General features: G+C 34.2%; 2 protein-coding genes across 2 annotated transcripts; one reads left to right on the forward strand and one right to left on the reverse strand.

Moving 5' to 3' along the window:
• Positions 1-2,739: 2,739 nt before the first annotated feature.
• On the forward strand, positions 2,740-7,204 carry LOC135079141 (odorant receptor 85b-like). The gene is made up of 7 exons (XM_063973730.1): positions 2,740-3,301; positions 5,283-5,448; positions 5,658-5,754; positions 5,906-6,007; positions 6,070-6,158; positions 6,433-6,499; positions 6,854-7,204. The coding sequence occupies exons 1-7, from the start codon at positions 2,740-2,742 to the stop codon at positions 6,914-6,916; spliced, it is 1,146 nt and encodes a 381-aa protein (XP_063829800.1). The 3' UTR covers positions 6,917-7,204.
• Positions 7,205-9,743: 2,539 nt separating this feature from the next.
• On the reverse strand, positions 9,744-13,632 carry LOC135079367 (pancreatic lipase-related protein 2-like). The gene is made up of 6 exons (XM_063974010.1): positions 13,533-13,632; positions 12,755-12,929; positions 11,735-11,883; positions 10,745-10,990; positions 10,132-10,471; positions 9,744-9,946 (listed from the first exon to the last, which is right to left on the reverse strand). The coding sequence occupies exons 1-6, from the start codon at positions 13,573-13,575 to the stop codon at positions 9,901-9,903; spliced, it is 999 nt and encodes a 332-aa protein (XP_063830080.1). The 5' UTR covers positions 13,576-13,632; the 3' UTR covers positions 9,744-9,900.
• Between the last annotated feature and the right edge of the window lie 69 nt (positions 13,633-13,701).

The raw sequence follows: 13,701 nt of genomic DNA on the forward strand, positions 1-13,701 counted from the left end.
CCCTATAACCCTAACTATTACTACTCCCGTCACCATAGCTTCTGCATTATTTATAGAGTACGTGCATCCTCGTAAAAGTAAATTACATTACAGGCAGATCTATAACTCCTGGAAAAATATCCATAAAACTTGTCATCAGCATAAGTAGGTAATCATCATTCCGAGTGAATTTCGAAAATGTCGGATTTTCATGGTACCTTTTGATATAAAATATTATTTTATTACTGGCTAGACTCACGGCGTCGCCTGAGTGTATTTCGGTCTGTCACTTATAAAATCTTTATTGAGCGTCCCATCATGAAACTAGAATTTAAACTATTCCAATGAATTATTTGAAATTTAAGTTTCCTTATTTCATATAGAAAAATCTTTCATCTCTTCTTTACCCTTTTCATTTTTATTGGAATTAAAGGTAAATTATAAGTCCTTTAGAAAGGTCATTAATTCATCAAAATTGGTTCAACTGTAGGTGTGAAAAATGTAACCAAATTAACATTTATTTTGGTTTGTTAGCTGGTCAAGATAGAAACTATGTTAATCCGAAGTTAATACCACTGTTCCAACTTCAAAGAAACTGGCATATAATAAATGCTACTGTGATACTTTTTTCTTGGGCCTAAGTATACAAACGAGCCATTAAAATAATGACGCAACTGAAATTTTCTTCGCCATAAATTGCTACTGAACACCAACTTACTCATAGTAACGGCTCAATCTCGTCATTTTTCATCTAAAATTAGATTCCAAGCTCACGTAGTTTGAATGAGATCGCTTCGATATCGATATCTGATGATATACTATTTCGCTTGAAAAGCCGCCGAAATGAATGATGTTCGGGAAATTTAATTCGATTGGGAGGTCCAATTTATGTCTGTCCCCGTTTAGATGAACGTTTTAGTGCTAATTTGTTATGTTTGATGAAAGCTAGTTGGGTTTTATAATTATTAGTGGTTATTAATTTATTAAGTACAGTATGTGGCCATGGGAATAGTATATAATCCGGATTTCCAAACGACTATTTTATATTAAGTACTTATTAGGTAAGTACTAAGTTAAAAGTTTAACCTCTAGAGATTTTTATGTTCCGATTTCATGTTTACCTACTGTATATCGTTTCACTTTTTCTTTTTTTTTACCAAATCCAGTTATGTAAATGTCAAAATCTTCTGCAACCAAACGTTTAAACAAATGCCATCACTTCTGGCTTCTGTTTCTCCACCTCTCAAATATAATTATTAAATTTCCAAGAGCATCCCCTTTCGTATCACAAAGCATCGTAATTTCTCACAGTCCGACCGACAAATCTACATACAAAACGAAGGCACGGTAAGTATGAAAAAAGGCCGTTGGAGCGGCCGATAGGTCGGCCGGCGGTTACTTTATGGGGCCCATTATTCACGGGGAGCTGCCACCTGAACAATCTTTCCTGCATTGCAGTCGGACCTTCTTGGGGAAAACTGGACTTTTTAGGTACTTAGAAGGTAGAATATAGTTGTATTCAAAATTGGAAGTAGGTAATTTGAAAAACTATAAAGGGTAATAATAGCCCCAGACATTCCTTACACAGCTCATAGATCTGTATAAAAATGCAATCGTTACTATGTTGAATTAATCTATCAACAAACAGATCGAAACACTCAACTATAAAATAAAGTACGAGTAGGTACCTATAAAATTGTCGAATCTGTCTGATTGAATCAGAAATGAGCAGGTAGATCCGCAGGAAACCTAAGTAACCGACATAGCCTGCAGAATTGCCAAACATAAGACAGTGCCAGTAGGCGAGGCACATAGCACGTAGAGCCGCCTGGGGCAGAAAAGTTCTCGAGTGGCGACCAAAAGCCGGACGTCGTAGTGTGGGCAAGCTTCCCACTACGTGGACTGACTATCTGGTGAATGTCGCGGGAAGTGCCTGGATACGGGCAGCACAGGACCGGTCTTTGTGGTAATCCTTCCAGCAGTGGGCATCATTTGGCTGAAACGAATGAAAATTTCGAAAGTCATGATTTTCTAGTCAGTATGTCAATGCAATATTCTGCTTTCTCACATACATCCAATTAAATGATAATTATTGATCCAGAAACACCCTCTTTCCCTCCATTAATTCTTTAGTAGGTGTCGAATAAACACAATATTCCTTTTAGCTACCTAATTAGAGGTTTAAATTTCATTCATATAGGGAATTTGTAGTTTGAATTGACAGGCCCATATTTTAACACCCTTCAGCTATTGACATTTGCAACGAATGTAATGAATAGGAAATGACATGAAACCAAATTATAGGGCCACCGTTGATATAGGGCTTCGACAATCTAGATTGAATTTTAACTAACTTTTTTACTTTAAAATGGTATTGATGATCATGATATGGACGCCAGTTCATCAACTTTCGATTTCATTGATTCAAAATAGTTAAAGATTTTTATTAAAAATAGTACATTATATTTCAAATTAATTGGAGAAAAATAGGAGACTGATGACTTAGGTACTGGATTTATTTGGTATTTTAAAAGTGGAATACGTCATCATTTCTTTCTCTGTGGATAATTTGAGTCTAAAGCTTGGCAACAAACATAGCTTTAAATAATTTCGTTTCGACAACCCTGAATAAATATTCTGTATATAAATGCCTTTAAAGTAAACAGAGAGCAGTCGTCGACATCCTATCAATACGGACAAAAGAGAAAAATACATTTTCCGCAACCAATCTTGTTGATTAAGGATCATTTTTCCATAGCAATGGACATACCGACGTTTGAAGAACTTTTCAAACAAATAAAGTTAAACTTGTGGTTCTTCGGGATCCCGTTCAATGGCCGAAATATTGAACTTAGATTCTATTTTATGGTGGTAGTGGTTATAATTATGTTAATTGGGGAGATTTCGTTCTTCGTGTCAAGATACGCGCCTGAAAATTTTATGGAGTTAACTCAATTGGCTTCGTGCATTTGCGTTGGGGCTCTGTCCCTACTAAAAATCTTGCCAATTGCTCATAAAAAACAAAAGATATTCGAGCTAACGGAAAGTCTCGACGGACTTTACAATACCATTCTCGAAAACCCTAAAAAGAAAGCGATCATTCGCAGACAAATGATTCTCGTTAAGATTCTAATGAAGTATTTGTTCATAGTGAACATAGCTCTTTTTGTGATTTACAACATTTCTCCGTTGATATTTATGACGTATAATTACATTGAGACAAATGAGGTGGAATTCATCTTGCCGTTTGCTTTGGGTGTTCCTTTCTCAATAGAATCCATGGCGACGTGGTTTCCTGTGTATGCTTACTCAGTTTTTTCCAGTAAGTGAGAAAAACATCTTTAGCGTTCGAAATGGTGTGCTTTAAATAGATTAGATTGTTCGCTTAGCATTCATAGAACCTATTCTTTAAACACTAACAAACAAACGGTGCTATTTTTTTTTCAACAAAAATGTTGAGTGATAATGAAACTTAATTATACAGGCTGTTTGGCGGAAGGTTAGACAAACTTCGTGGGTGTATAGGTAAGGTAATTTTAAGAATTTTTTTCTCGCGTGTTTCAATCTAATCTTTATTTATTTTATATCTAAAAAAAATTAAGCAGTTTTCAGGTCAAATTTCGGAAAAAAATTAATATAAAGAAGAACGGTCATCTGTGACCCAGGCCCGACAGAAACGAGACATACCTCAGTTTTTTTGTCATGTCTTAATTAGTTAAATTATATATTTTTTATATTCGAAATCTATGTATAACACCAAAATATTACCCTTTGTTTTTGTTCAGGCGTTATACAAAAACTAATACAAAATGCCTTTTTATCACCAAAATTGGTAAATGTATGTACCTAAATGTCTATTACAGCTGCTATGGAATGTATCTAGGTGACCTGGAGTTATAGCCGGATTATACAGGGTGGAAACGAGAAGTTACAAAATCCAAAAATTCAATGTTACCAGCTTCCATAATCTGTAACCTATTATTGGTACCATTTGAAAGAGCTCGTGAAGCACTTTCAGAATCAGTAACTAGTTTTTCGATATCTTGTATAGTTTAGAAATAATCGAGTGAGATCACTTATCGTTCCATATGTATAACCACCCTGTATAATCCGGCTATATCTCCAGGTCACCTAGATACATTCCATAGCAGCTGTAATAGACATTTAGGTACATACATTTACCAATTTTGGTGATAAATAAGCATTTTGTATTAGTTTTTGTATAACGCCAGAACAAAAACAAAGGGTAATATTTTGGTGTTATACATAGATTTCGAATATAAAAAATATATAATTTTACTAATTAAGACATGACAAAAAAACTGAGGTATGTCTCGTTTCTGTCGGGTCTGGGTTTTTTTTTGTATGGGGCGTGACCGTTCTTCTTTCTGATCCAGATAATGAGAAAAACATTAGGTCACTTGGAGTCAAATGGGCGAACTTGTATTCTTAAAATTACCTTACCTATACACCCACGAAGTTTGTCTAACCTTCCGCCAAACACCCTATATAGAGAACTTACTCGTTTATATACTGTAGTGGTAGGTACTTAGGCAGAGTCGCACCACCAAACTTTAAAAAAAACAATTTAAAATTTATTTATTTGGTAATAATAGCACACAGCACGATACCTAACCACCAATGTCACAATGTAGTAATAACTAATTATCCGACCTATTCGACAGGTTATACAATTTTCTTAGTATTTAGATCTACTTATAAATATTAAAACACTGTAAGTACTACATCTAATCAAATTTTTGCACTAATATTAATGGCTTTATCGCAGCATGAAAGTTGTTTGCAAATCAAGTTTTTATTTTATTGGTGTTAATGTTACGGTAAATGTGATACATTGAAAATTATTAATAATAACCGGTTATTATGAATAATTACCGACAGTCGAGGTAAAAGTGATGAATTAATCACATTTATCAGTAATTATTTAATAATGTAACCTTAATACTAACAAATATCATAAAAGAGAACACCGGCTCATTATCGCATAGGCATTGTTGTGATTATCAACTTGCTTAAAAGAAATACGTATGGAAAAACTCGCGCGAATAAGCGACTACTCGTAAGTGGCGTAAGTGGCGGCTGTGTTCAAATTTAATGAGGACTACCCACCGCTAAGTTAAAAAAAAACTTTGACCGTAACTTTAATGATAACCGGTGTATTTTGTATGGAGTTTGGACAGATTTTTGAAAGTCAAAGTAAAATGGTGCAACCCAGCCTAAGTAACTTAGAATTTCTTTTATTTAACAAGAAGTTACTTTTATTCCTGCACATAATGTTTCAGGTTTTGTTAGTGTTTCGTACTTCGTGACAGTGGATGCACTGTACTGCATACTAACCACCCACATTTGCAGCAATTTGTCAATGGTAAGCGAAGAATTACAAAACGTCGATACCTCAAACAAAGACGAACTTAAAGAACTGGTTAAAAATCACCAATATATTCTCAAGTAAGCCTCACTAACTCACCTTGTTATAGATTATCTTCTGCTCCTTACTATTTTATACCGTTGCCTTCGAGGTTAAAAATAATGGGTGAAATAAAACAAAATTTAAATTATCTGTCTGTTTGAATTCTAATCGAATATTTTAAAAAGAAGACGACTTTTCAACCTAATGCTCTTTCAGCGGCGAATGAATAAGTAACACTCTTTTTCAGGCTATCTGAAGATTTGGAAGAAATATTTAGTTTGCCCAATCTTTTCAACGTTATGATGAGCTCTCTTGAAATATGTGCGGTTGGATTTAATTTGACGGTGAACATTATTTTTGTTTGAGCACAAAATCTAGTAGTTTATCCAGTGTTAGATGCAAATGTAGGGGTTTTAACTTAAGTTTCATTGATTACAATAACAGATTATTAGATAAGGCTTACTTGTATTGTATTTTATTTATTGGTGGTTTCAGATGGGTCCAGTTAGTGAAATACCAAGGAGCGTCGTCTTTTTATCCTCTGTGTTACTTCAGATTCTGATGCTGAGCGTCTTTGGAGAGAAGTTGATCGGAGAGGTGGGTAAATATCCCTAAATAATAAAAAACAGGCAGTTTTCTTTAAAAATCATTTTTTACAGAGCACGAAAGTGGGTGATGCAGCATACAATAGTAAATGGTATGAAGTGGATCAGAAGACGAAGAAAACTATTCTTATAATCATGACCAGGTACGTATCTTTCATGTACATGAGTGATGTATAATTATGAGTTTGTTGCGGCGCTTCTTCTCAGCACTTGCTAAATGTTTGTCTCGAAGCGCTGGTAGGTCAAAAAGGAAAGAGACATGAGTTGACGATTTGTAAGAACAAGGTAATTCAATTCGTTTATGCAAATGTATTTAGATTTTTTTATTTGCGTGTATAATCAAACTTTGAAATAGTCTTTAAAACTCTAAGTTACTGTGTGTAGATCTATCTAAATTATAAGTTCGTATTTCAACAGATCTAGCAAACCACAACGGCTAACTGCTTACAAGTTTTCTGTAATATCCTACGGCAGTTTCACGAAAGTAAGTATTTTTCCTTTTAATTCCATTGTTTGAAGTGTTTTAATATTAATTTCTTTTTTACGATCCCATTTGCTTCTTACAAATGAAAAGCAAATAAAAATGTGTCTTTGGAAGGTAAACACTTTTATCAAATATACGGTTTTCAGATTTTATTAAAAAATCCTGACCCTGAATTAACTAAAGTTAAAAACAAACTACTTTGTCATCTTACCAATTTTTGTATAAATAATAATACATTTTCATTTTATTTACTTAAAATTGTTATTAAAACATTGCAGTCTCAAATATCGGTAAAACATAATATGTAATATACTCAATGTTTGTGCCCATGCCTACTCGTATTTATTGTTTCAGATCATTAGTACATCCTGGTCCTATTTTACTATCCTGAAAACGGTTTATAAGCCTCCTGAATAGAAATATCCTGGAACCATTTTAATAGAGGAATCAACGATGTATTTGAAGGTTCCAAAACTTACTACTCATAGTCAAATTCAAGACATTATTATTAGAAGCACTAACATAGTAAAAAAAATAATTAGTAAATAAATTATATTTCTTATGTGTTTGTAATTACTGTTTGAATCATTTTAAGTCTTATTATTATCTGTTAGGAATAATTCAAAGTAAAAGGTACTCGTACATGTATTTTAGGCATTTACAAGGATACTTTAAAAGTTAGGTACAACTGGAATATTTTTCACAACCGATATTTTTTTATTACAGTCTATACTAATAGCCAAACTAATTTTTCTGCATAACCCAAAGGTAAACTGGATGAGAATGCCTTATGGCATTAAGTTCGCCTAATGTTAATATTTTTGGCATTGAAGTATAAATAAATAAATAAATAAATATACTTTAGACATTTTAGACTAAAGTGTTCTTTTCAGCGATGATTTTTCAAACAAATGAAAATGATCTTGGCTTTTCAAGATTCCGCTTAGCGGTACGAAAATTCGTATTAGATTTTATTTCATGCTGATTGCTACAATACTTATGATAATTGAGGAAGGCGGTTTCGTTCTCGTATCAGATACGCCTCAGAAAACTTGCAGGAGTAAACGCGATTGGCTTTATGCGATTATCAGGGTACTTTATCAGTAAAAACTTCTTATTAAAGCTCGGAGGTTCTGCTTTAAGTAGAACAAATAGTGTGTAATTTAGTTCGGTTAAGACCTTGCAGATATTGTTAATTAACATGATGGATAAAAAATGAAACATAATTTCTGTTCGCCAAAGGTCACTTAAGTCATCAAGTCGGTCCGATTATGTTGTGGCTTACACTAATGACGATTCATTAGACAGAAAATGAACCAAAAGCTGTACAATATCTGAGATTCCCTGACGGTCAGTTACAGATTTCCAGCAACATTTCTAAAAAAAACGCAATTACAAAAAATATAAACTATTCCCAATAAATTTTAATTAGTACTCATCCAACGCGGTTTTGTAAGTCAGGCCTTCTATTTTTTATTAGTTATTCAACTTTTGACATTTGTAATTTAAAACCCAATTTGCAATACTTCACTTACAAACTACGATTAAATTTTTGCTTCTTTAACTAACAGTTTGAGGTAAATGATTTAATTTTACGGTTCTCAGAAATTGTCAATAGAAATTTTCCATGGAAAAGAAATGAAAATATAATTTATAACATTAGCACCGTGGTTTAGAGGAGACTGAGGTAAGTTGTAACAGAGGAGGTTTATGACATTGTCTATTTTTTACCCTAACGTAGCGTGCGCGTTTTTTAGTTCAAGTCTCTATATCTTAATAGGTTTCCAAAAATCTCCCTTACTCTATTTTAAATGTCAAACGATGTAACTTGAATATGTAGGTACCTAGGCGTTAGATATGATACTTACATATTATAACTAAGCGAACACCTACTCCATCTTTTTTCGGACTACTTACCTATCTAAAGATTTGGAAGAAATATTTAGGCTGTCCAATTTATTTTACGTTCTTGTGGCCTCTCTTGAAATATGTGCGCTCGGGTTTAATTCAACGGTGAAAATCTTTTTATTTGGAATGAAAAATTTGCTACACGAAAAAGAGGCTCCAAATTCATTAATTTTGAAACATGGTTTCATGTTCTAAGTTTGTCTCATTAATTTAAACATTTTGGTAAGTAACCGGATCCTTGATAAGATCTGCCTAATCTATGATAAATAAGAAAAGTTGCTATAAATTGTCTGCAGTTTTATTTGTTACTGAAAGTTTTTGTTTTAGATAATAACATAAGATGGCTAAAATCTGTAAAATTAGTTCTAAAGCAAAGTAAAACTTCAGAGGACTTATTCCAAATGTCATGTATTTTAAATCGACCTCTATGGTAGAAGTGACAGGTAAGTTCAAATCTATGGGGGAGGTGATTTTACGTCTATCAAATTCTAAAGCCTCTGAAACTTAAGCCCGTTTCCACGATCAATCCCTAATTTTTAAGTGACCACTAACAGGAATTTTGTTTTCAAAGGGGTCACTTAAAATTATGAATTGATGGTAAAATGGACATTAATAACATACGAGTAAATAATTTACTATATAAGAGGAAGGCTTGTGAAATATGTACGCTAAAAACGGTCATCCGTTTATCATCAACCACGGTGAAAATTGGTTGACCTTGGCGATCATTACTATAGCGCTACTCCACTGAGCTACAAATTGATAATCTATAATAATTTTGTTATAAATCAAAACCAGCAATAATTAACCTCGTATATGTTTTCCGTAATAGCCCTCAGCAGTTTCCCCAAATTAAAAGTACTTTTCCTGTTAAATTAATTCTGTTATTAATAGGTACGTGTTTTTGTTATCTTATTCATGATTCCGTTTGTTACTTACTAATAAAACATCAAGGCAGTATTATTTACTATTATTCTGTTTGAACATCTTTTATTAAATATACAGCGATTTTATAATAATAAGCCCGAGATAGCTGGGTTTAAAACTAAATATATACTCAAATCAAAGGGATCCCGTTAAAGTAAGAACTTTCACTGAAAATTACTTTCAAAGTTCTAGGAACATTATTTAATTTTTGTCATCTCATATAGCGGGGCTCTTTATTACTTTATATTGACCTTTGCTTTTTATTGTTTTATTATTTCTTTAAAATAAGCTTGAGTTAATTTGCACCTCCAAAATAAAGAAACCTTGCAAAAAACGTAAGTCTTTTGTATTATAAATACAGGTTTTAGAGATTAGTTACTAAATTCATTGGTCCAAATAAATGAAAAAGTTATTAATTTGGAATGTTTTTATTGTAACGGCTGTTAATTTAAGTAGTTAAATAAAAAAACATTTTCCACATTTAACTATGATTGAACAACTTTATTCGTCTTTGATAGGTTTTTTTGTGATTATTAGACTAGGCTCTAATTTTGTTATTTTCTACATTAGTAGGGGTAAAAACGTCTTGTCCTCATGCGGTACAATCCCGATCTGAAACCAAAATTCCATAGTTAGAAAAAGTTTAAGGTTAGAAATTAACATATAAAATTTGTACTTAGTAGAAAAAACCGACATTAAAAAGTATTATTTTGTAAAATGTTATCTAGATAAAAAAAATCAATAATTTCAATGAAAACTAAGTGATGTTTAAAAGATTCACCAGTGCAAAAACTTACCCAGTCTTGTTCAAGTCACTGTTGCCCATATTGAGATTTTGGCCACGGCAAGTGCCCAGCGTAACTTGCAGGTAGTTGGAGCACTGCCTTCCCACGAGGTGGTCATGAGTAATTGTGGATGCAAAGAACCTCCAGGCTCTATTGTGGTTGCAGAAGTTGGTGAGACAGCCAGGCTGGCTGTTTCCACCGTTAGGGAAGAAGTCGGCGTCTCCGATGGCGTAGCCGATGCCAAGGCTCGCAGACAGACCACCGTCTGTGTGGATTCCTTCAACATACTGACCGTCGTTTCGGCTGATCCTATTAGAGTTTAGGTTCCATAGTAATCCGGTGGGGTCAAGACCTGTTAATAGAATAAACGCACTGTTAATAGAATAATTAAAAACGCTAAAAAAATTATTCGCTTATTTCATCTCCCTCTGCTTATAGAAACTTAATTAAGTCCAAAGTACATACATTACAATAAATATTTTTGTAGTGAAATCACACCAATCACAACAGTTACTATAAGACCGTAACGAGTTGTTGAGGTTGATATGTTATCCTCCATAAAAATATATCGGTGATGAGAACGAAGAAGAAGACTGGATGAATATAACGACATTTAAGTACGTACCAGTGACACGAGCAACCTTTCCTCCCAACTCCCTTCCAGCATTTCCAACGAGATGGGCTCCCAAGCTGAACCCAACCAGGTGCATTTTCTCATACGGAGCATTGGCTACTTTGTTCAAGAAGGCCAAGAATCTGCCAAGCTGACGGCCTGCTTCAGGAACTCCTCTGGTGGCTGTGACGTAGCCAGAGACTGCCAGGCTCCGCCAGTCAACGGCGATGACGTTGGCAGGTCCCTTCGATAAGAATGCTGGAATGACAAAACCATTTGAAGGGTCACACTATGCTCTGTTACAGCCACATTATTAGAGGCACTTTGCAAGTTTAAGTTTCGCACTAAAACTATTTGATTTTTTTTGTAACTATCACAGCCAACACCTATACAAAACTGTGTCGTTTCTTATCATTATAACTCATTAATCGTAGCCGCATAGCAATTAGATTAATCCTTATAATCAGAGGTTAATTGATTTCACTCAAAATATATGAGATACTCGTAAGATAGATAATATTTTATTGTTATCATATTATAGACTGCTGACATCAACATCTTTTAGACTAGGCGCAGACCACCGATTTTAAGGTGGCCGATAGTTGTGCCCGATTTTAAATTGTATGAAGAATCGGCCAAATCAAATCGGTGTAATGTGCGCACTTCCATACATGCCCATACTGATCAACTGCCCGACTACATTATCGGCCGACGAAAAATCGTTGGTCTGCGCCTAGGCTTAAGCAGGGGAAAGTGGTTTAGAAACAATTTTATGTTCTTAGGTCTTGGTGGACGCTGATTTAACACAACTTGAAATACATACCTACCTATCTAGTAAAAAATCATACAGACCGCCTTCTGCCTTTACAAGAGTAGCAGTAGAGTGATAAAGTTGACTTGAATCAAACAGTTTTTTTTAAAGAAGTTGAAATCTAATGGCAGAATAATCTGTGAAATTGAGCCAAGTCGCATGATAAGAAGGAGATTATGAACAATACATACCTTCTCGCACCTGTGTGTTCATGCCAGAGTCCTGATTCCCGAGCCAGCCATGTACCACTACAACTGTCGGCGCATTCGGGTCAAAGTTTGATGACAGAATAGATTCTACATTGTTCATTTCCAGGTTTTGTCCCTCTGAGGGATTTTCTCTGCAATAGTAGGTAGACATGAGGAATTAACAGTGTATCTATGACTTCATTTGTACAATGCATTATAATGTATTTAGTTTCATCATGAACAGACAACCCAAGAGAAGATAGTCATCTTAGAATGAGTAGAGCCGATCCCAAACGTAATGGGAAAAGGCACCGAAGAAGAAAAAGCAGAAGAAGTTGTGGGTATTTAGGTAAAAGTAACAACGTAATTCAATACATAGATAAGACTTAATACACAATGGTATTAAAAAGTAAACATATAAATATGATATGGCTATCATAAACTCAGAAGGACAGCGGGTTGTTGAAATACGAACACGAAAATACTTCACTCTTGTTTTATTGTAACTTCTTCTTATAAGTTAGGCACAGTAATTATTGCAATAATAAGTAGGTAACAAGATATCCGACACAGTGGTTAGGATAATGTTAACGGTTTCGATTCTGCAGCAAGACTGCGCTCCTCGACACCGTTACCCATAACGAAACTTCCCCTACCGCAATGCGGCGGACGTCGCATTGAACAAGATGTTCCCGCCTTGGCCAATGGGAAGTCAGCAACACTACTTAATATTAACTAAATACTATACTATAATAATAATAATTATAATAATTATGGATCGACTGATATAAATTTAATTAATGATTTATGGTACTATTTATACACATTAAATATTTGTATTTGATAGCGGAAGTAGTAAAGTTATGACACAACGTTACTTTGAATGAACTAAATACAATATTAATTATAATGATCATGAATAAACTAAAATACATTTAATTAGTGATTTATAGACATACTTATGTACATTACACATTAGTATTTGATGCCGGAAGTAGTTAAATTACGACATAAATTACGTACCTTGTGAACAAAACGCATCTATCAATGTAACTATCCAGACTGTCCAAAAGATCCTCATCAACCTCCTCTTCTAGATCAATCGTCTTTTGAAGACCATTTTCGTCAGTGTACTGGACGAATCTCGAGTATTCTTGCTCGGGGAAATCGGATAGTGGTACAGCCCATGCGGCGTTTGCTATAAAAATAATGTTAAAATAAATAACAATGTTCCAATAAACAATTAAATTTTTACTTCTCCGCAATGAATGCCAATACATAGTAGACCAAGGTAACCGTTAGGTACGACCACATAATGAAAAATTTGATTCACCTCTTATGGCGGGCGACAAACAGCTTTGATAGACCTTTTCAATAGTTACCTACCACCTATATCTTGTGGATGGCGCACTTAGGACATTTTAGGGTTATGTTAAAAACCCGATACCTCAGTAAACTATTAATGTAGGACAGGATATCCTGCTTGATGGACTGACGATCTCAAAATTTGTCTGGATGAAAAGAGCGGGAGATAGTACTTTATAGCGTTCTTTGGGAAGGTATACGTCCAGCAGCGGACTGTCATAGGCTGAAATGACGCATGGCATGCGTATAGCTATCATAAAACACACATCATAAAAAGGAAAGAAGAAAGAATGAGGAAAGGGATAACAACCTAACATGCATGCGTGATAAGAGCACATAACGCAAAAAATAACGTAAGTAAAAAAACGTTACAGATTTCAATTAAGTATTAAATTAGAAAACACAATAATAAATAAGTGATAATACTCGTACTTACCAGCCAAAGCCGCAAGTAGTAAAGAAAATAGCACTATCTTCATGGCCGCTTTGTACTATGCTGGTTACCGCTAATGGCTAAGTTATCAATCAGACTTTTATTTATAGTAATAGATAGTTGTTGCAAAAATATTTTTGACGCAAATAATACTTATCTATCTGACGCATTT

The sequence above is a fragment of the Ostrinia nubilalis genome, chromosome 16 (genome assembly GCF_963855985.1).
Source record: "Ostrinia nubilalis chromosome 16, ilOstNubi1.1, whole genome shotgun sequence".
NCBI classification, from domain to species: Eukaryota; Metazoa; Arthropoda; class Insecta; order Lepidoptera; family Crambidae; genus Ostrinia; species Ostrinia nubilalis.

Excerpts from the sequence above, each read along its gene's own strand:
- LOC135079367 (XM_063974010.1), bottom strand. The coding sequence starts at position 13,575 with ATGAAGATAGTGCTATTTTCTTTACTACTTGCGGCTTTGGCTG. Across the intron at positions 10,991-11,734 it reads GAACACACAGGTGCGAGAAG|CATTCTTATCGAAGGGACCT; the intron begins GTATGTATTGTT and ends TTGTCATTCCAG. Across the intron at positions 10,472-10,744 it reads AAAGGTTGCTCGTGTCACTG|GTCTTGACCCCACCGGATTA; the intron begins GTACGTACTTAA and ends TTCTATTAACAG.
- LOC135079141 (XM_063973730.1), top strand. The coding sequence starts at position 2,740 with ATGGACATACCGACGTTTGAAGAACTTTTCAAACAAATAAAGTTAAAC. Across the intron at positions 5,755-5,905 it reads CGGTTGGATTTAATTTGACG|ATGGGTCCAGTTAGTGAAAT; the intron begins GTGAACATTATT and ends TGGTGGTTTCAG. Across the intron at positions 6,159-6,432 it reads ATTCTTATAATCATGACCAG|ATCTAGCAAACCACAACGGC; the intron begins GTACGTATCTTT and ends GTATTTCAACAG.